At 37.4% G+C, this 21822-nt stretch overlaps 1 protein-coding gene across 10 annotated transcripts in view; it reads left to right on the top strand.

Annotated features, from left to right (window-relative positions):
• Nucleotides 1-21822, top strand: part of PHACTR1 (phosphatase and actin regulator 1) — a 253304-nt gene that overhangs the window by 165650 nt on the left and 65832 nt on the right. For all 10 annotated transcript variants that reach the window (XR_005557421.1, XM_039349332.1, XM_039349306.1 and 7 more), the window contains one exon: nucleotides 9913-10077. Coding sequence is in view for 9 of the 10 variants with exons in the window: in XM_039349332.1 (XP_039205266.1) it covers nucleotides 9913-10077 (165 nt within the window). In the remaining variant the exon portion in view is untranslated. The remainder of the gene's footprint in view (nucleotides 1-9912; nucleotides 10078-21822) is intronic.

Genomic DNA, 21822 nt, shown 5'->3' with positions numbered 1-21822 from the left:
CCTTTATGTAATATCTTTCATTAATTTGAGAACTGCTGCAGCTTCAAATACTGGCAGATGTTTACATTGTAATTCTTATCTGTCTCTAGTAATGCTGCATAGTAACAGCTGGATAATTGGTCAGTTGAGAGAATATGTGAATTTAAAATGTATAACAGTATGTCTTCAAGTTTTCCATTTAAAAAAGCTCAAGGAGCAGCAATAGAAAACAACTTCTATTTGAATCTTCAGAGAGATACCACCTGCTAAAGAAAACAGCCCTGAGCAAGATGGACCTATGGTGTTACTATAAGTAGGGCAGCCATGTATGGGATTTCCATATGCCTATAATTCATCTGTTCCAACCACTGCTCACCTCTCATATAACCAGCTATGGCTTGAAAGCTACATATATAGGCAAAACTGCAGAGAGTAATTTTGCTTCTTGATACTTTGCTACTTCTTTTTCTAACTAAATGTTTAATGTTTCATTAAACTCACACAAACTGGTTCTTGGTGATGGTGTAGTCAAGAATTTGCATAGTGAGAGAGCTTCAAACTATACGCTATCAAGGTAAATGGAAATTAAAATGACAGTATAGTCCCTTTGTTCATAATCCGTTGCTAATAGAAACTTACTTCATAACCTATAAATAAGATAATGATATTTGTCCATGTTATTAGGCAGTTTTCTCAGCCTGGTACCTTCTGGTTATGGATTTCAACTCACAAAGTTTTCAGCCAGCTTTGCCATTTGCCGTTCTGGTTGACATTTCTGGGAAAATGCATCAGGTTGGGAAAGTATTATAAAAAACTTCAGATGCCTCATTGATGAATCTGTTTATTACATGGAGGTATAATGATGCTGAACAGTGTTATGTTGTAAACAGCTATGTCAGCGGTTCTCAACCTGTGGGTTGGGACCCCATTTGGGGTCGAATGACCATTTCACGGGGGTCGCCAAACAACGCAGTCCACCATTTTCCCCCCCTTTTCCTTAGCTGTGCTACTCCCTTTTATTCTATTGGCTTTTGAAAGCCAATAGAATAGACTCTCTTGAATAGAGTCTAATTCTATTGGCTTTCAAAAGCCAATAGGAATTGTCCAGGCTGTCTCTGCCCTGCTGAGCCCGCCAAAAGTCCCATTCTGCAAACGGTGCTGCAAGTTGTCTGCAGCAAAGGCGAGCTGTCTGGAAGTTTCCACCCCTCCCTGCTGAGCAACTACTAAAAATGTAAGTAAACGAGGGCCAGGGGTGGGAGGTGGGAGGCCGGCAGGTGCAGGGAGGGTTGCTGGCGCGCGTGGGGCCTTACCTCCCTTGGGCTGGGCCAGCTGGGCTACAATTCAATTATCCCAGAACAGTCCAGAAATGGATAAAAGCTCATCTAAAAGTGAAGAGAACTTTCATTTATAGAGCAATGAGAGGAAGTCACCAGAGTACCATGGCAAGAACTAGAAGAGTTGTTTTTTTATAGGGTTTCAACATTAAAAAGCTTTTGTCAACTGACTTTAGCTATTTAAAGCAGTTGATATGCTCTCCTCTTGAAGAGTTGTTATCATCTTTACTATTCAGCATTGCTTTACTAGAAAGATGACCTAGATCAGGGGTCTTCAAACTTGGCCCTTTTATGACTTGTGGACTTCAACTCCCAGAATTCCTCAGCAGGCACACTGACCTAGGGTATGTCACTTTCCCAACGTCAAGCCCTCATTCTGTTATCAAATTAGCAGCCACTTGTATTGAATCTGACTTATCCCTCAGAGATAGCTACCACTCTTAGCCTCCTCAGCTATGAGCTGAAAATCACTAGAGTCTCCTAAAATCAGAGGAATCCATAATAGAATCCTGCTCAAACATCTCCTCCAGATTTGTTGGTATTATTAACAGCAGCCTGGTGTGTGGTATGTCACACTGAAAAAGTAGATCAGTGTGAGAGAAATTCTTGAAGTTGTTAGTATATAGGTAGTCCTCGACTTAACCCAGTTTGTTTAGTGACTGTTCAAAGTTACAACAGCACTGAAAAACGTGACTTATGACCTGTTTTCATAGTTACGACCTTTGCAGCATCCCCGTGATCATTTGATCAAAATTCAGATGCTTAACAATTGGTTCATATTCTGCAAGGTTGTTAGTAGGGCAATGTTGGAAGAAGGAATCTTTGCCTCCTTTGCAAGAGTGGTTTTTTAAAGTTTCTTATTTGGCGGAAATGGCAAAGATTTCAGCTTTTTTGAAGGATCAATCGCAAGAGAAGTATTTTGCGGTATGGAAAAATTGGATAGATTTTATACAATATAAGTTGGATATTAAAAAATACTATTTAGCTTTCCAATAACTTATATTTTTAAATTTTAAAATATCTTATAGACTTTATTCTTTTTTTTCATTTTTATTTTTATTATACTTTCTTTTATCTTTTTCTTCTTTCCTTTTCTTTATTCTTTTTCCTTTCAAGTATTCTTCTTTTGGTATTTATGTTTTTTTATACATATATTATTGTTAATTATCTTATAATTGGTTTAATTAATGTATTTAGATTTATTCATGGTTTATATCTTTTTTAAAGATTTTTTGAAGAAATTTCAATTAAGCCTATGTTCAGCTCTGGGAAGGTCGGGGGAGGGAACGGGAGGGTTGGGGAGGTTTGGGGAAGGGTTGTTTTGTTTTTGTAAAATTTCAAAAAATTCAATAAAAAAAACAATTGGTTCATATTTATGACCATTGCTGTGTCCCAAGGTCATGTGATCACCTTTTATGACCTTCTCATAAGCAAAGTCAATAGGGAATACAGATTCACTTAACAAATAGGTTACTAATCAAGTGCTATGATTCACTTAAAATTGTGGCAAGAAAGGTCGCAAAACTCATATAACAAATATGTCACATAACAACAGAAAGTTTGGGCTCAGTTGTAGTAGTAAGTTGACGACTACCTGTACAGTTATTTTCATTTATAGTACAGATAATAAGCTGGGATGGGGGAACTTATGCAATGTCTATATTTTCATCAAAGAGCTACATTCATTCCAGTCCAATTCCACGAGTGCTCAAAATTCTGGACATTTTCCTAACAGCATTTAGGAAACATTTCTTAACTAAAATTAATGAAATTTAAATCTGGTATTAGTGAGATATCTGGACATATTTAATCCACTCCACTTAAATAATTGTTTATGACATATTATATTGCAAAAAATAAAAAAAAAGGGCTACCTCATTTGGGCTACAAAAATGTGGAAAACTAGTAGATACAATTATGGCTTTGTAACCCAAAACTGATTTCCCTAGAGAACATAGGAAGAGACTTACTTAAAGACTTTAATAGTTCATTTATTACAATAGTTTATTCAAATAATATATTACCAGTCATAAAAGATCCAGGACAATTAGCTATGCTGTAGATTACAGTAACTGATAAAACATTTGCAAGAACTTCAGTAAAACGTACATAAAACTGAATGCTGACAGCTCCCTTCCATTGTAGTCCTGAGTACTTGGTATCTACTACCTTTGATCCTGAGATGATGACCCCTCTATTCCACAAAAATTGTCCAACTCCCCTTTAAAACTGTCCAAATCGATGGCTATATCTGTCAGCAGAGAATTCATTCATTTAAATCTGCGTTATAAGGAAAGAAGTATTTCCTTTTGCCTTGAATCCTTCTGTATTTGCCCAACTTCAGATTTTCCGCCAGTTGCCAGTCCTTTCTTAGATTGTCACTGCACACAGTCACTCATGGCCTTGTCAGTGGTGGGATACAAATATGTGAACAACGGGTTCTCTGTGTAGATGTCACTTCCAGAAGTCCATTCTGGGCCTGGGCAACAAAAAATTAGCTACTGGTTCTGCCAAAGTGGTGCGAACCGGTTGAATCCCACCACTGTGGCCTGGTCATCTCACCCTTGGACTATTACAATGCAATGTAGTCTACATGGAGCTATCCTTGAGGAGTATTTAGAACTACAGATCACAAAAAATGCAGCAGTACGAACAGTCTTAGGGGTCCCCTAGAGCAGGGCTTTTCAACCAGTGGTACGGGTACCACCTGTGGTACATTGGCACCTGGCAGGTGGTACGCAACCATTCTAGAAAAGTGATAGCCAGGGGAGGGGAATGAGCTGAACTGGTAGCAGCACCGCACAAGCCTGAGCGAGAGATGGCTGGAGCTTCAGGGTTGTCAGGGCTCAGCGGAAGCGCCAGGATCAGTGCTGCTTTTCAGCTGATCGGTGCTTCTTCGGGGCTGTCAGGGCTCAGTGGAAGTGCCAGGATCAGCGCCAGGCTCCAGCTGGAGCTCGGCGCTGATCCTGGCGCTTCTGTTTAGCCCTGAAGAAGCACCAATCAGCTGGAATGTTGCAGCATCTCCAGGGTCTTGTGATTTACATTCAGATGCTTGGAAACTGATTCATATTTATGACGGTCACAGTGTCCCAGGGTCATGTGAAGTGACCAAAACCTGCTGCAACCACCCAGCAGACAGGGGGAATAAAAGCCACACACACCCCACCCCGCCCCCGTTGCCAGTCCTCAACAGAAATGCTCACAACAATGAAAACCTTGGACAGGAGGAAGAGCGCCGCTGGGTGGGCAGGCAGGTGTCTTGCTCGGCTGTGGCTTGGGGGGCACTTTTTTCAGTGCCATTGTGACTTCGAACAGTCATTAAGCAAACTGTTGTAAGTTGAGGACTACCTGTACTTTATCACTTTTTTCCTTTTTTTTTTTTTTTTTTTTGGTCATCACGTTTTTGACATCTTGCTAGGTGACTGGTGGTACTCGGATGTTGCCATATCCTAAAAGTGGTACAATGGGTGAAAAAGTTGAAAAGCCCTGCCCTAGGGTGACCCATGTTGTATCATTATTGTGTGAACAGCACTGGTTGTTGGTTTGCTAATCCAGTTCAAGAGTTTGATTATCACCTTAAAGCCTTTTATGGCCTGGGTACAGGTTATCTGAGGAGCTGCCTCACCCCAATTGGATTGGCCTGCCCCACTTGCTTTGGCAAAAAGAGATACACTCTGCACCCCTTTAGCCAAGGAATTGCAGCTGGCAGGGTCCAGGAGAAGAGGCTTTTCTGTCATGGTTCCCACTCCTTGCAATATGGCCCCATCTCAACCTTCTTGGCCTTACCCAAAAGCCTGAAAACCTGGCTCTGCCAACTGACTTGGCAATGGGGGGGGTGCTTTTTGGAGGTGGCTAGTAGATAAGCAGAAGATTATACCAATTATAACTCTTTCCAATAACTGATCTTTCTATAGATTGTGGGGATAAAAATATGTATGAAAGTTTCACATTGGGAAATATTATAAATGTGCAATTATTCAAAAGAAAATCCCTCTTTCTCAGCAGTACCTACTCTTTCCAGCTATATGCTTGGCGTTCGTTTCAGCCTTGTGACGTGAACGGTTTTCCAAACAACATGGTCTCACATTTCTGAATCAGATTTTATATTCAAAATACTGGCAGGACACCCCTTTTGTGCTGTTCCCATTAAGCCCCTAGTGTGAATTGTTCAGAATGGTGATTTTCTTTTTTCTTTTTTTTTTCTTTTTTGGTAACAGATTCTCACTATTAGAGTTTGCTCTTTCTTTGGCAGTAGCTACACAATTAATGTAGCCACCTTAAAACTGAGTGGGAGAAGAAAAACGCTGAGCCACTGAAAGAGAAAGTATATGACTTATGCTGCCATAATTGCTATCCGCTGGGTAACTGAATACAAGCAAGGTGGGGTTATGGACATGACCTACTTTGATGGGTTTTTTTATAGAACTAGGTGAATGGGATCCATCATAGCATCATTCTGAGCTGGTTTAGAACAGCTTTGTTTAATTCTTAGTTTCTTGCTCAGCCAAATCGTCATAACTGGTTCACTTCTATTCAGCATAAACAATGAATATCATGAAGGTGAGGCGGGGCTTATGTAAAAGGGCCTTAGTGCTTTTTTTAAAAAAAGCCTTTATTTTAAGTATATGGTTGGTTTCAGATTTAGCCCCACTGAAAACTGTTACTTATGATTCATATAAGTGCAAAGTGTTCTTCAACACTTCAAGAAACCTGAACAAAATGTGGAGTAAAAATAAGACAGAATAAGAGAAGAGATCATTACTGCTTTCTGATTCTCCTAACCCTTGCAAGTCAACTATTCAAACTATATGGGCCATATTTTGCCGCCATTCCTACTGCAGAGGCTTCATCTTGAGGCTTTAAGCGTCACCATTGATTCAGAACAATTTGGAGTAGAGTAGAGTAGAGTAGAGTAGAGTAGAATAGAATAGAATAGAATAGAATAGACCTGGAAGGGACCTTGGAGGTCTTCTAGTCCAGCCCCCTGCTCGAGCAGGAGAACTGTCGTATATCATTTCAGACAAGTGACTGACTAGTCTCTTCTTAAAAACCTTCAGTGATGGAGCACCCACGATTTCTGGGGGTAACCTGTTTCACTGGTTAATTATCCTCACTGTTAGGAAGTTTCTCCTTAATTCCAGGTTGCTTCTCTCTTTGGTCAGTTTCCAACCATTGTTTCCTGTCTTGTCCTCTGGTGCTTTGGAGAATAGTTTGACCCCCTCTTCTTTGTAGCAGCCCCTCAAATACTGGAATACTTCTATCATGTCACCCCTATTTCTTCTTTTCTTTCAAGTAGCCAAACCCAAGTCCTGCAGCCTTTCTTCATATGTTTTAGTCTCCAGGCCTTTGATCATTTTAGGTTGTTGTACTCTGAATTTGGAAGAGAAAGAAGTGGATGCAGAAGAAAAAAAATGTCAGATTCACATAGGTTGTGAATGTACTTAGCTATGATTTATGGAATAGAACATGGTTGGTTGCAACTATCTAGTTTGCTAAACCATAATGTATGCTTTGCAAAATAGGTAGTTCTTGACCTACAACCATCTGTCATAAATATGAACCAGTTGGCAAGCATCTGAATTTTGATCATGTGATCATGGAAATGTTACAATGGTCGTAAGTGTGAAAAATGGCCATAAGTCACTTTTTAGTGCCCTTGTAAATTTCAAATGGTCACTAAATGAAAGTTGTAAGTTGAGGACCAATTATTGCATGTTGTATTGAACCAAAACAATAGGACAAGTCTATATCATATATGGAGGTGTTCTCTCCGTCATTTTCTATTTCTTGCCTAAAGAAGTGGACAATCAATCCTTTTTAAACATTCTCTGGAGTGTCCAATACACATGGAAAAATATTGCTGAATTAGCTCTATCTTAAATATCCTAAAGATATGTTTAGTATGAAGAAGCATTTTAAATGTCATCAGATTGTAGGAGTTGACCAGCTGAGCCCGAGGGAGGGGTCAAACTCATCATAAGTCACAAGTCCCTGCGCGCCCACAAGAGATCTAAGTCTAGCCCATCTTGAATGCCTTTCTTATCTCCTGTTCATTTCCCTTGACTATTAGTTGGCCAGATTCTTATAGAGAGCATCAGTTTGCAATAAATCTTTATACTCATTTAAACTGTCTGAATCTCCTGATTTTCCCAGCGCTTGACACAAATAATCTTAATACCGGTTTGTCGACATAGGATATATTAACTCTGCATTCCAAAATTCTTGCAAATAACTGATTTCTATCTTTAAAATATTCTAGTCTATAGAAAAACTGGTGTAGTATCATCCAAAATGTTTTTCACTATTGGTAATATTTCAAGAGCTTGAGACATTTGGACCAAATTTTGAAATCATAAAGTATTCTAACTGAATTTTGAGAATTAATTCTCCAATAGCCAGTGGGAAACAACATGGGGGCACATTTGATCACTGCAAAAAACAAGGAACAGCTGAAAACTTCCCTCTAGTTTCTGCGGAAAAGAGGCCCAGGCAGAAAAGAGAAAAAAGGCACAAATCACTTTGAATATTGCTTCTATAGATGCGGCTTTTTCTTAGAATACAGCAGTTGTGATTATTGATTATTTGTGACTTTCTAACTTATAATAAAAACTATTCTCTTCAGACATTATTAGATTCTTATAAGGTTGTCTAATTGCTGCTGCTCTTGCTGCTAATAGTTGGGGAAAACCTGGCATATATAAATTGATACTTGACAAAGATCATGCTTACTTTTGATTTAAAATATTGATACCTTCATTCGCTCAGGAGTGGCCTTCAAAATACTTTACCTGTGATTTTCAGACTAGAGTTATCCCAAAGTGTAAGCTTATGAAATAAGGATCAACATGTTTCTCAATATTTTCCAACCTGCCTTTTGTGTTGTAAATACAGTTGAGCATTCACTAAAAAAGGCATGGAAACCCCTGCCATATCAGAGGAGTCAAATAAAAACAAAAGTGAATTTTCAACTTGATTTTCTAAATTTCATAAAAAAGTAGAAGTTAAATATACAATAACCCCCCCCCCAAATGAAGCTGCAAATGAATGAAATTAAAACCATTTTCTTTGTAGGGGGCTGATCTTCCCATAGAAACCTCGTAAATTATTTATCGGTCTGCTTAAAACACCTGAAAGATATTGACATGGGAATCCCTTGAAGGGCACAATGTCTATCTTGAAGAAAATTCATTTCTACAATTATTTATCTTTCCCCATGCACTCCTGAGGAGTTTTAGCCATCTGTTTACATCGGTGCCAATCTGAGACAGGCAATTTGGTGTCAATGCTAGCACTTTTGAATTCCTTTTACACATTTCTTCAGTTGCCCTAGTCTGTGTTATGTTTTAAGAAAAATCCCCCAATTTATTTTTCTTTAGCTTATTTAGCTTTCTGGCACAATAGCTTATTTGCTGTCTGTTTTTATTGCTGCCATGTATTTTTCTGTATTTTGTTTTATGTATTTTAATTGCATATTTCATTGACTTTCTATTTACTGTTCTCGTGTAATAATTTGTGTTAATGATTTTGATAATATCATGATAGTTGCAGATTATTCTGTTTGACTTTTATTTGGTTTTCATCATTAATATTTTACTATCATTTCTAATTTTAATTACTGGGGTTTGTCAGTAATTGATACTGAGTATTCGTGATTTACATGTTACATAAATGAATGTTCTCCTCTACAAATACAGCAGTATTTTCTTTGAGTATTTATTGCAAGATATTTATTCAAACATCAAGTAACTTACCTTTTTTTTTTTCAAATAACCACAGACTATTTTAAAATCATTGAAGGAATATATTCTAGTTGATTTGAATGACAGTAAATCTTGCTAAAAAGATTCATAATGGTGAAACAAACTTAACTTCAGCCTCTATATCCATAATGTGCTTTGATTGCCTCATATTTTTGAATAAAAATAGAAATATCAACCAATCATATTCAAGACTTGTCAAATTTTTAGGGAAGGCAGATTGCCCAGGATGATGGATTAAAGGAGGTATAGTCTATATGTATGTACCAAAGTCACTGTCAAATATTGAGCATTTTTGACATTTAATTAAGAATTTGAGCAATAACATGCAGAAGCTGTAGAATCTTTACAGTCTTCAAAATCCTTAAATGAAATGGAGGAAGGGGAATGTCATTTATAGGGCCATACAAACTGCATCTTCAACACTTCCTTAAAGAAGCTGGATTCCAAAACTCACGCAGTATCAGCATAATCTTTGGACAATGCATGTTATAGGAGTGGCAGGCAATTTCTTGAGTTCTAGTTCAGCTCTAGGTTGTGTCATCCAGTACTACTGATCTCTTTTAATCCTCCCATGTATTTTGAAAGATAAATAGGAAACAAACTGCTACCAAATCTTCTTAAACGTCCTTTCATAATCCAGAAGGGAAAGTTCTCTTTGACGTCTCTGGGATCCTCTTCCCGAATTATTGGTGACCATTTGTTGCAAAGTGCTACAAATTAATTTGTACTTTGGTAGCACTTTCCAAAAGTGGCTTCAACATGGATAAATATTGCCCATCTGTTTTACTAAGCTGCCCTTTCTCTCTTTTCTTTTTTTCTTTTCTTTTTTGAAAACCCAGCTGAGGAAGTGGAGAGACTGGCTGCAATGCGTTCGGACTCATTGGTTCCAGGGACACACACCCCTCCCATAAGGAGGAGAAGTAAGTTTGCCAATCTAGGAAGACTTTTCAAGCCATGGAAATGGAGGAAGAAGAAGAGTGAAAAGTTCAAGCACACATCAGCAGGTAAGTTGCAAACCTCTTTTCAGCACTGAATTGGATTAATATTTGTTTTGATCAATATTTGTTTCCCCTCACCCCCAAAGTAAAATAGAATTGCTATGCTACAATTATCTCAATGTTTGGATGATTGGTAGCTCTATAGCAGTAGTTCTCAACCTGTGGGTCGGGACCCCATTTGGGGTTGAATGACCATTTCACGGGGGTCGCCAAACAACACAGTCCGCCATTTTTTCCCCTTTTCCTTAGCTGTGCTACTCCCTTTTATTCTCTTGGCTTTTGAAAGCCAATAGAATAGACTCTCTTGAATAGAGTCTAATTCTATTGGCTTTCAAAAGCCAATAGGAATTGTCCAGGCTGTCTCTGCCCTGCTGAGCCCGCCAAAAGTCCCATTCTGCAAACAGTGCTGCACCAGTTGAGTAGTCCTCGACTTACAACCAGTTGGGGGTCGCAGCATTAAAAAGGTTGAGAACTACTGCTCTATAGTAATCTATAGAGTAGCAGTAGAAGTGCTTAGGTGGAAACAGAAAAAAAAACAAAACAAAACCAGATGTCCCTTAACCTTTTTCCCTCTATTGCTTTGCCTGCAGGTTAAATGCCTTGTTAGTCTATGATGTGGGTGGGCAACTATGGCAATTTTACAACATGTGGACTTCAACTCCCAGAATTCGATGCTGGCTCAAGAATTCTTAGAACTGAAGCCCACAACCAGTGATGGGATTTAAGTATATGAACAACCGGTTCTCTGTGTGGATGCCACTTCCGGAAGTCTATTCTGGGCCTGGAAAACAAAAAATTAGCTACTGGTTCTGCCGAAGTGGTGCGAACCAGCTGAATCCCACCACTGTCCACAAGTCATAAGTTGCTATAATTGCCTCACCCTGGTCTATGGCCTGAACAGGCACATTTCTTTTATGGAGTGGAAATGCATCACAATATATTCCACTTTTTACACAGAAAGAGGTGAACACACTGTGGTATTAGAATCCATCTTTCTCCATGACATGTCTTTACTCACCGACAAGTCTCAATCTGTATAGTTGCTTTGTTGGCATACATTTTCTCAATTTTCCTTCTTTATTGTTGCTTCCTGTAATCTATAAGATTTATCTTGACCAGATTTTCAAAACATCCAATATGTCTCTTAGTATTTGCTTTTAAGGAGCCAGATACCATTCTTTGCTTCCAGAAATCAACACTTTTTTAGTTTTCTCTTTAAATTGCTCAACATATTGTGCTAAAAGCGTTTTTCTATAGACTAGCCAAGGTGGTGGGTGTTAATTCCCAATGTTCATTTGCATGAGAGATAGGAAACTCATTCAGGAAGCTAAAGAGAATATCGAGGTAATTAATTTATGAGTTCCAATTAAAATGTCTTAAATGTAGAGTAAGAGCCTTCCTGGATCTGACAAAATGTTTATTCAAACATCCTATTTCCCTTAGTGACCAAAGAGAAGGCTTTGAGGAAATTTTCTTGCTCTTATTGTCCCAACAACTAGTCTTCACCATTCTGTTGCCTAAAAATAGGGTGCAAGCTTTCAAGTATAGCAGAATTTTTGGGCCGGATGAAGAGGCAGGGGAAAAAGGAAAGAGTGGTAGGAAATGTGGCTTTGAAGATTTTGTACCAGTTTATAACTGGAACAGTTCTATCGGGGTAATTAGATAAATGTAATGACCCAAGGCCAAAGTTAGGGAGCAGCTGAATGTGAATGGTGATGAGCTTGTATAGGAAAACCAAGTGGCACAGTGGTTAGAATGCAAAATTGCAGGCAAACTCTGCCCATAGCCTGGAGTTTGATCCTAACAAGGCTCAAGGTTGACTCAGTCTTGCATCCTTCTGAGGTACGTAAAATGAGCAATCAGATTGTTGGGGGCAATGCGCTGACATTATAAATTGTCCAGAGAGTGCTATAAAGCACTATCGAGCCGTATATAAGTCTAAGTGCTATTGCTATTGTTATAAGTGGCTATCGAAAAAAAGCGAGACTACAGGTAGTCCATGATTTACAATAGTGCATTTAGTGACCATTCAAAGTTACAACGGCACTGAAAAAAGGGACTTATGACCGTTTTTCACACTCATGACTGTTGCAGCATTCCCATGCTAACGGGATCAAAATTGAGATGATTGGCAAGTGACTCATATTTATGAAGGTTGCAGTGTCCTGGGGTCATGTGATCCACCTTTTGCAAACTTCTGATAAGTAAAGTCAATGGGGAAGCCAGATTCACTTATCAACTGTGTTACTAACAACTGTGGCAAGAAAAGTCGTAAAGCAGGCAAAATTCACTTAACAACCATCTCACTTAACAACAGAAATTTTGGTTATAACTGAAAAACTGTCCCTTTTTTCAGCGTCCTTGTAACTTTGAATGGTCACTAAATGAACCATTGTAAGTCGAGGACTTGGAGCAAAGTAGTCATGTATATGTAATCGTATTCTAGTGGCTGCTAAAAATCTTTTTTTGAACAAGCCTCCTTATTTTTTTTCAAGTTTTTGCTAACAACAAAGCAATACTGTACCCTTAAATCAATTAGAGAGAGAGAGAGAGAGAGAGAGAGAGAGAGAGAGAGAGAGAGCAATCTAGAGCTTATTCAGACACTTAATCACTTCAAGCACAGTATTTGAACAGTCAAAACCCTCAAGGGGGAGATTTCTTTTTTTCAGATCCTTTAATTATGTAAGCACCCCAATTCTACTTATGTATTGAACTTTCTGCTATCGTACTCAGGGCAACAAAGCCTGCGTCCTTTGGGAATGAAGACAAGAGAGCAGGTGGTATAGACAGTTTTGTAGAACACTGAAAACACTTTGCCGGGTTCTCGTCTGGTGAAAATATATCCGTAGTATTATTTCCTGCAACACATCCTAGGATTTGATGGGTTGCTTTTTAATTATGAAGGTAGCACCATAATTTCTCCCCAGGGTCATTGAGAATATTGTTAACCTGATGATCAACGGAAGAGGGAAACATCGCCAGTGGCTTTTCTCTGTAAAATAGGGGTCTTAGGGATTGTCCAGTACCTTTTACTTCTTCATTCATATTCTCAATGGGATTTTCCCCCACCCTTTGGAGGAGGTGTATGAAATAATAATTAGTGGGAGGCACTTGCCTAATCAAGTCTGACACCTCAAGTTCTTACTACTCATAGTACTTAAATTCAACAGAGAATTCCAAAGTATGTCTAGCAGTTATAGGTAGTTCTCAACTTACAGCCACAGTTTCTGTAGCTAAGGAAGACAGTTGTTAAGGGAGTCACGTCCAATTTCATGGTTTTTTTTGCCACAGTCAAGTCGATCCCTGCACTGGTGAATCATATGGCCTATAAGCAAATGTAGCTTTCCCCGTTGGTTTTCCTTGTTGGAAGCAGGCTGGGGAGATCGCAAGTGGTGGTCACATGACCTCAGGACACCGCAGCTATCGTAGATACATGCCAGTTGCCATGTGCCTGAATTTTGATCACATAACACAGTGATAGTTGTAGGTACACGCACCATTCGTAAGTCACTTTTTTCAATGCTGTTGTAACTTTGAATGGTCACTAAACAAATGTTTGTAAGTTGAAGACCTGCTGTGATATTTTATCCTTGTATTACAGATTCAAAGCTAAGGTTTGCATAGAATGTGATCTAATGAGCTAAATGAGTTGAAGAACCACTGTGGTTGGGTTGATGCCTAATGTTAAACATAAACCATAGCTTAAAATCCCATTCTCTGGGTTCACACTAATTAACATAATATGTGTACACTACTCAGCACTACAGTGTTGGGATTCCTGACCTGGGACAGGAATATTGTCAGAACGTTAAAATAGAAAAAAGCAGATCCTAACTCCACTTTCTGAATACAAAGGCTGACTGGTGTTGATGAACATATTTTTCCAATGCACAAATATAAACCTTCTGACCAAAAGAAATAATATGTAAATATTATTTGGTGGATTTCTACTATGATAAAAGTAGTTCTCACCTAATCCTAAATTGGCATTAGTTGTTGCAATTGTCTATTTTTTTATGAGACTTTGATAATATGGGCATCCAATGAAAGGAGATGTTTACTAAGCTTCTCTACAGCTGAATCTTTTTCAACCTCTTAAAAACTTGCTTAACTGCAAATTTATAACCATTAAGAAGCAAACTTTGACTTACTGGATTTGAAAAGGCTTTTTAAGAATGTACTCACGCTCCTGTTTTTGCTTTAATGACACATTTGTGGGGAAAAAAATCCTTCTATGTATCCAGACTTACAGGAAAGAAATGTTTAATGAGGCCATTTGGATTTTATGCTAATTACACTTCCAGCTGCTATAAAGATTATCTACAATGGCTTCAAACTGCAATTTCGTAGTGCCATTCTAAAATGGTATTTTCTTTTACCAAAGAAGCAAAAAAACAGTGTGAAGTTCATCTGGAAGGAGGGACTTTATATAAACAGGATATAAAGCTGTAATAGGAGAAATAAAAGTGATTCTCTCTGTTTTCTCTATCATAATTGGTGGAATGCGTCACATTTCAAAGGATCTGTCATCAAAAGTAGCAATAATGGTGTTCCTGGAACTGCAGATGCAATTTAAAAAAAAATGTTTCTCCTTTATAAGATAAATGTGTGTCAGTTGCAGCTGTCACACTGAAAATATTTGTAGCCATCTAAACAAACTCAATGCCAGATATCTACTAATGCAATCAGCCACATAATAAAGTGACTGAGACTTATTTTTTTTTTTTCAGAATTTGGAACTGAAATTTGAAATCCTTGTCTAACACTCTTGTGGAAAATGAAAGGACTCTTACGAATTCCAGAGGGTTTTTAGCAGAGAAATGTATTGCACAGGTTCAGAAGCTATAGCAACAAGCAATTCTGAACCCGAGGGCAGGTTCAGACTTCAGTTTTATACTTTCTTTTCCTCAGGAACAAAGGAATACACATTGTAATACACATTGTAATACATTACGTTAGTTTCTCACGGGTATAACATTGTATCCAACTACAATGCACATTAGGTTAGTCACATACTGCTGACACAGCACTATTCCAGTAATTATGCAGACACATCATTATTCTAGTGATTGTTAACTTTTCTACATTAACACTATGCTATATAAGTCTACTCAGAAATAGATTTTGCTGCTGATGGCTGGCTGGGGAATTTTGGCAGTTGAAGTCCATGCCTCTTCGAATTGCTAAGGTTGACAAACACTGATTTACACATTGGTACACACTATTAACTGCCTTATTTATGCAGTGACGAGAGTTGAAACTAAAACCTATCACGTTCTTGGAGAAGTTTCACTTTTTGTAATAAAATGTTAAATGTTACACAATTTTTTTTAACTTGTATCATGAGAATGTTCTGAAAAGAACCTAGTTTTTTCTATGACGTATACCTGGGCCTTCCTACGTGAAAGATTCCTCTATTTAATCAAGAAAATCCTCCAGATCCATTTTTCTACTGAAGGTGTTCAATGGTTTAGAACCATTTTGTACATGCTGAGTGTCACCTTGAATGTACACTCAACCAAAAAAGGCCTAGCTAGTATCAAATCTCTGATAAGTGTAATAGCACTGTGTTTTTTGTTCTCATGGGTCATAGTCTACTTGGTTCAGACCCATAATTTAAAATATGTTAAATATTACCAATGAACTCTCCCTCTGTCCTCACTGAAACTAAGCCTGAATCCAATAATCACTTCACACCTCTGCCATAAAAGGATTAGACCTCACAGCACAGTATGGCAGCAGGTGGTAGGAAATGAGAAACAAAAGGAACTTTGAGCCTTGAGACATTTTTCCCATAGGAATATAACCCAATGTGGAGATCTGTATTTTTCAGAGCTCCACGTTATTACAGAACTTACTAGTAATTTTTGGCCAGCTATTTTCTTTCAACGAAGCCTAACTCACAAAACCAACAATCAAGAAGCAAACAATATTCCTACAGACCTATATCTCTTTTAAATGTAGATTATAAGATTTTTGCAAAAATTTTGGCTAACAGGCTTATGAGGGTTTTGCATCAGGTCATACATAAGGATCAAACGGGTTTTATAACTGGAAGGTACATGAAGAATAATGTCAGATAAATTATTAATTTATTAGAATATTTAGACAAAAATAATCAAGTTCCTGCAGGATTGATATTTCTAGATGCTGAAAAAGCTTTTGATCAACTGAATTGGCAATTTATGTTAAGATTAATTGAGAAAATGAACTTTGGAGAAAAAATTTTACAAGCTCTTGGTCTTATTTATCAAAAACAAACGGCACAACTTATTGTTAATGGGGGTTTATCAGAGGTTTTTACAATAGAAAAGGGGACTAGACAGGGATGTCCATTGTCACCACTGCTGTTTGTTTTAACTTTGGAAATATTGTTGATTAAAATTCGAGAATCACAGGAAATAAAAGGAATAGAAGTTAATAAAAAAGAATATAAATTAAGAGCTTTTGCAGATGACTTGGTAGTCACCCTGTCCCAACCTACTTACTCTGTAGTAGAGTTATTACAATTGATATACCAATATGGATGGGTTTCGGGTTTTAAAATTAACAACAATAAGACTAAAATATTACCTAAAAATATGACCAATTTCGATAAGCAGACTTTGGTTAAATTGACAGATTTTGAGGTTGTTGATAAGGTAAAATATTTGGGGGTTATTTTATCTGTTTCTAATGCAAAATTATACAAAAATAATTATGAAAGATTATGGGTCAGGATACAAAGAGATTTGAAAAATTAGGAGAAATTGCAATTATCCCTTTTGGGAAGAATTGCGGTGATTAAAATGAATGTTCTGCCAAAGTTCCTTTTTTTGTTTCAAATGATACCTATTTTAAAGAATGAGGTTAATTTAAATGAATGGCAGAAAGGTATCAATAAGTTTATTTGGGCGGGGAAAAAACCAAGAGTAAAGCTTAAAATAATACAAGACATTCGTCAGAGAGGTGGACTCAAGGTACCGAATTTGAAATTGTATTATGATGCGGTGGTTTTAACATTAATTAGTGATTGGGTTAATCTAACAAATGTAGAAATACTCCTCTTGGAGGGTTGGGATTTACTTTTTGGATGGCATGCCTATTTAATTTTTAATTAAAAAGTTGATAGGATTTTAAAATCTCATATTATAAGGATTTCTCTATTTCGGGTTTGGAGGAAATATTACAGAAGTGATTTTAAAATCCCATTATGGGCTGTACCTTGGCATGCGATAGAGGGGATAAGGAGAGGAGTTAAGATGGATGGTGTTTCTTATGCACAATTACTTAGATGGGATGGCAAAAACTGGCAGTTAAAATCTTTGGAAAATCTAGCACAAGAAAATATTATATATTCATGGTTTCAGTATAGACAAATAGTGGATAGATGGAAGTTAGATTCTAATGTGGGTTTACTTAGAGAAGATGAAAATTTTCTTAAACAAGTAAAAGATCAAAGACGAACTCATATTAAGAGAATTTATGGGGTGCTAGTAGAATTGGATTCAGAGGCAGAATTAATTAAAGAATGTATGATCAAATGGGCACAAAATTTTGGTGAACCAGTTCTACTAGATACCTGGGAAATTATTTGGGTGAGGAATGTCAAATTTACACAAGCCCAGAACTTAAGGGAGAATTTTTATAAAATGTTTTACAGATGGCACCTTGATCCACAAAAAATGTCTCGTATGTATCCTGACTTACAGCCCAAATGTTGGAGATGTGGTTGTTTGGATGCTACTTACTATCATATTTGGTGGTCGTGTAAAAATATAAAAGCCTTTTGGATTAAGATATGGTGGAATATTCAAAGAATTTTCAGAAGGAGGGTAAAATTTACCCCACAATTGTTTTTATTAGGTATTGTTACCGACTGTGATATTAAAGAGACTACATTGATGTTAAATTTAATTACAGCCACAAGGCTGCTAGTAGGGCAATGTTGGAAGAAGGAATCTCTGCCTACTTTGCAAGAGTGGTTTTTTAAAGTTTCTTACTTGGCGGAAATGACAAAAATTTCGGCTTTCTTGAAGGATCAATTGCAGGAGAAGTATTTTGCAGTATGGAAAAAATGGATAGATTTTATACAATATAAGTTGGATATTAAAAAATACTATTTAGCTTTTCAATAACTTATATTTAAAATTTAAAATATTTTATAGATTTCATTCTTCTTTTTTTATTTTTATTTTTATTTTTTATTTTTATTATACTTTCTTTTATTTTTTTTATTTTTTCTTTTTCTTTATCATTTTTTCTTTCAAGTATTATTCTTTTGGTAGTTATGTTTTCTTATACATATATTATTGTTAATTATCTTATAATTTGTTTAATTAATGTATTTAGTATTCAGATTTATTTATGGTTTATACTTTCTTTTAGATTATTTGAAGAAATTTTAATTAAGCCTATGTTCAGCTCTGGGAAGGTCGGGGGAAGGAATGGGAGGGTTGGGGAGGTTTGGGGATGGGTTGTTTTGTTTTTGTAAAATTTTAAAAACTTAATAAATATTTACAAAAAAAAAAAAAGAAGCAAACAATATTCCAAGCAAGCTAACAATAAACAGCCCAACCAAGGAAACTTCCAGACCATTCCTACCTACGTTGACAGAGCAAACCACTAGAATGTTATAGAATGAGAGCAATCCCCTCTCCCTGCTAGCACTGATGATGTTATTTAATTTGGTAATGAAATGTCTGCAAGAAAACAACCAAGCTCAGAGAGCATCAAGGACCCTCACAAACTTTTTTTATGGAGATAAAATGGGGGGAAATCCTTAAGTAAACTTAAATTCTGAGCCTCACAGTCTCAAAATGAGTGCCACAGAAATGAAAAATAGAGAGCCACTCCATGTATTAGTGTATTTTCCTTCTAATTCTCAACTGGGACTGGTGGAAGAATTCTAATTCCATTATAGTTTAAATAAGCGTTCAATAATTTTTTCATTATAACTCTAGAACAGGTTGAACTCTGCCCTAAATATTAACATTACAATAATAGGAAGTGATTGCTAATAAACAGTGGGAGGAATATCAAATTACATTGTGAGGTAAGGTCAACATAACAATATCTATACGCTGCAGACATGAAAATCGGTGACTGAGTCATTCGGTGCTAATTGAATTTCTAATAATTTTTTTTTTGCTTAGACTTTAACAAAGGAGCATCAGTTGTTGCTTTAGCTGGTGAAGAGACGAGAGTACGTAACTGTGGTGCAACACTGCTGATAATGTACAGATTGCATTATTTTGTCCCATAGTTGCTGCCCCTTTGCTAAATTCTTCAGTGAAATGATTAGGAAACCTAATTAGTCAGCAGTATTTAAACCCCATATATAGTCTTTGTTGCTAATAATGGTCAGCAGTATTTAAGACCCCATATATAGTCTTTGTTGCTAATAATAGGCAAGCGCTGAGAAACAAACAGCAAATATTCATAATATCATATATATGTATATGAAAAGGGCTTAAAACAAGAATTTCAGCCATCTTGTTAGCATTTAACAGTGTTTTAAATTAATTTACATGGAAGCCATTCATATGGCGGCATGAGATCAATAGGTTGGTTTTTTTTCTCAAAATACATGGAGAGAGAGATTGGATTAAAGGCTTCCTTCCACTATGCCTATTTGTTAAAAATCTCCATTACAAAGCAGTTGTTGGGCAAGAGCAAAATGGACAGAGGCGTTTATTTTACAAAGAGTAAATTTTAATTCAGATATGCCAGGGCACTAACGCATAACGGGTGTTTGATTTAAAGAAAAATTGTTGGCGATATTCTTCAGCAAAATATTGTTAATAATTGTCTAATCAAAATCACCCAAATACCCTTAACAGAGACATAAGGCTGTTCCTAAATAAAGTCAGTGATATCCACTTCTATAGGTTAGGTAGAAAGCATCTTAAACAACGTTTTCATGTAAGGTCCAAATACATTGGCTTTAAAAGGACCAGCTTCAAACAAGAGTTGTTTACCTGGTTGAAAAGGACTTCTGCCTTCTGAGGAAAATTTTCTTTCAGAGTTAGAATATGTGCCTTTTATGGAAGATTAATATGTAACTTACATCAAACAGGTACAGCATCTAGAGAAATCATTTCTGTTTCAAAGGCTGCTGAAACCCACATAAAAATGACAGCTATCCTATACTAATCAGATGTCAGCAACAAATAAGTTCACCAGGGTTTACTAATATAGGATAATACAGGACACCTGAATCCCAAAGCCATTCTTGACTTGCCTCTTTTTTTTCTGCAAAATCTCATTGCAAGGTGAGTTGTAACTCATCCATCTCTATTTATCAGGGCAATGACTACACATGGAGACCCAGCCCCTGATATATCTCTGTTTTTACACGGTCCCTATGGTTTTTTTTCCCTATTGAGAATAAAATGTTATTTGCTGCAAGCCTTGTCATTATTCAGCACTCATCTCCTTCCTGCTGGTGTTAAAATTTCTGTGGCACTGCAGTAGAATGACCTTATTGGAACTTTCTTAAAAGAAGATGCTTAAGGGGGGAGAAAGGGGGAGGTGTTGCTTGAATCCAATTGCACTGTGCACAGCACAAGTTTAATTAGATAATTCATGCTCTCCCATCCCTGCAAGCCTTCTGTCTCTCCAGTCCTAAATTTAAAATAATTGGGACTAGAAGTAGCATTTGCCATTATGGAATAATCCTCCCCTGTGCCTAAAGCACAGCATCCAAATAACGAGTGCAGGATTCACATGAGACCCTAAACTATAAACAAAAATAACTGAAGCCCCACCTGCTTTTAATATGGATTGCATGTAAAAAGAGGCAGAGCCATAATGGCCTAGTGGTTAGAATGCAGTATTGCAGGTTAATTCTGCTGACTGGCGGCAGTTCAAGTCTCACTAGCACTCAGCCTTCCATCCTTCCAAGGTCGGTAAAACGAGGACCCATATTGTTGGGGACAATATGCTGACTCCGTAAACTGCTTAGAGAGGGCTCTACAGCACTGTGAAGTGGTATATAAGTCTAAGTGCTATTGCTTTGGTCACAAAGATATAGCTGGCATCTTGACTTTGGGGACTCCCCCTCCCAGGGCTCCTGATTTTTGTTACAGAAGATATGGCAGACAGGCCTCCTTCACAAAGAAGAATCGTTAGAGCATCTCTTGACTGGATTTGCACACCTGGTATTTGTGCTGCATTGAGCTGACAGTGACTGCATCGGGGACTGAAAGGAATAGGCAAGAATCGGAGGCTGCCTCTTGAAAAAGTACCTTTGGGACAATCATGACCTGGATGACTAAGAATCTCCATAGACATTTAACTATGCATTTTAGGATGAAACACCCTTCAAATAGTGTGGGAGTATGAATGAATTTCCAGAAAAATTGCAGAGTACAGGAACCATTTGTGCTTCAGTTTGAGATGTAGACAACACAGACTCATCCCCAACAGCCTGCGCTCCATACCCATTTGCACTACTCAGATGACCATGAGGCACAGAGAAACCTCCAAGTGGCCTCTAGGACTCTCTAAAAGAATGCAAATGACCAGCTGTCTGCAAGGACATGTCAAAACTCTGACTGATGATCCCAACACACCTGAGTCATTGCAATCTCTAATGCCAGACTTTATTAGGAAATGCATACTGGCAGTGATGAACTCCAAGTCAGCTCTGATTAAATTGGCGCGAAAGCAGTATATTCAAAGCATAGCAACTTCCTTTCCCCCCTGACAATGCAGGTCACATTACCCAATTAAGTTCTAGACAATTATTATGAGAAAGAACCTTCTTTT

The sequence above is a fragment of the Crotalus tigris genome, unplaced genomic scaffold, assembly GCF_016545835.1.
Source record: "Crotalus tigris isolate CLP2741 ecotype Arizona unplaced genomic scaffold, ASM1654583v1 scf7180000017564.2150845, whole genome shotgun sequence".
NCBI classification, from domain to species: Eukaryota; Metazoa; Chordata; class Lepidosauria; order Squamata; family Viperidae; genus Crotalus; species Crotalus tigris.
This window is presented reverse-complemented; position numbering and strand designations above follow the sequence as displayed.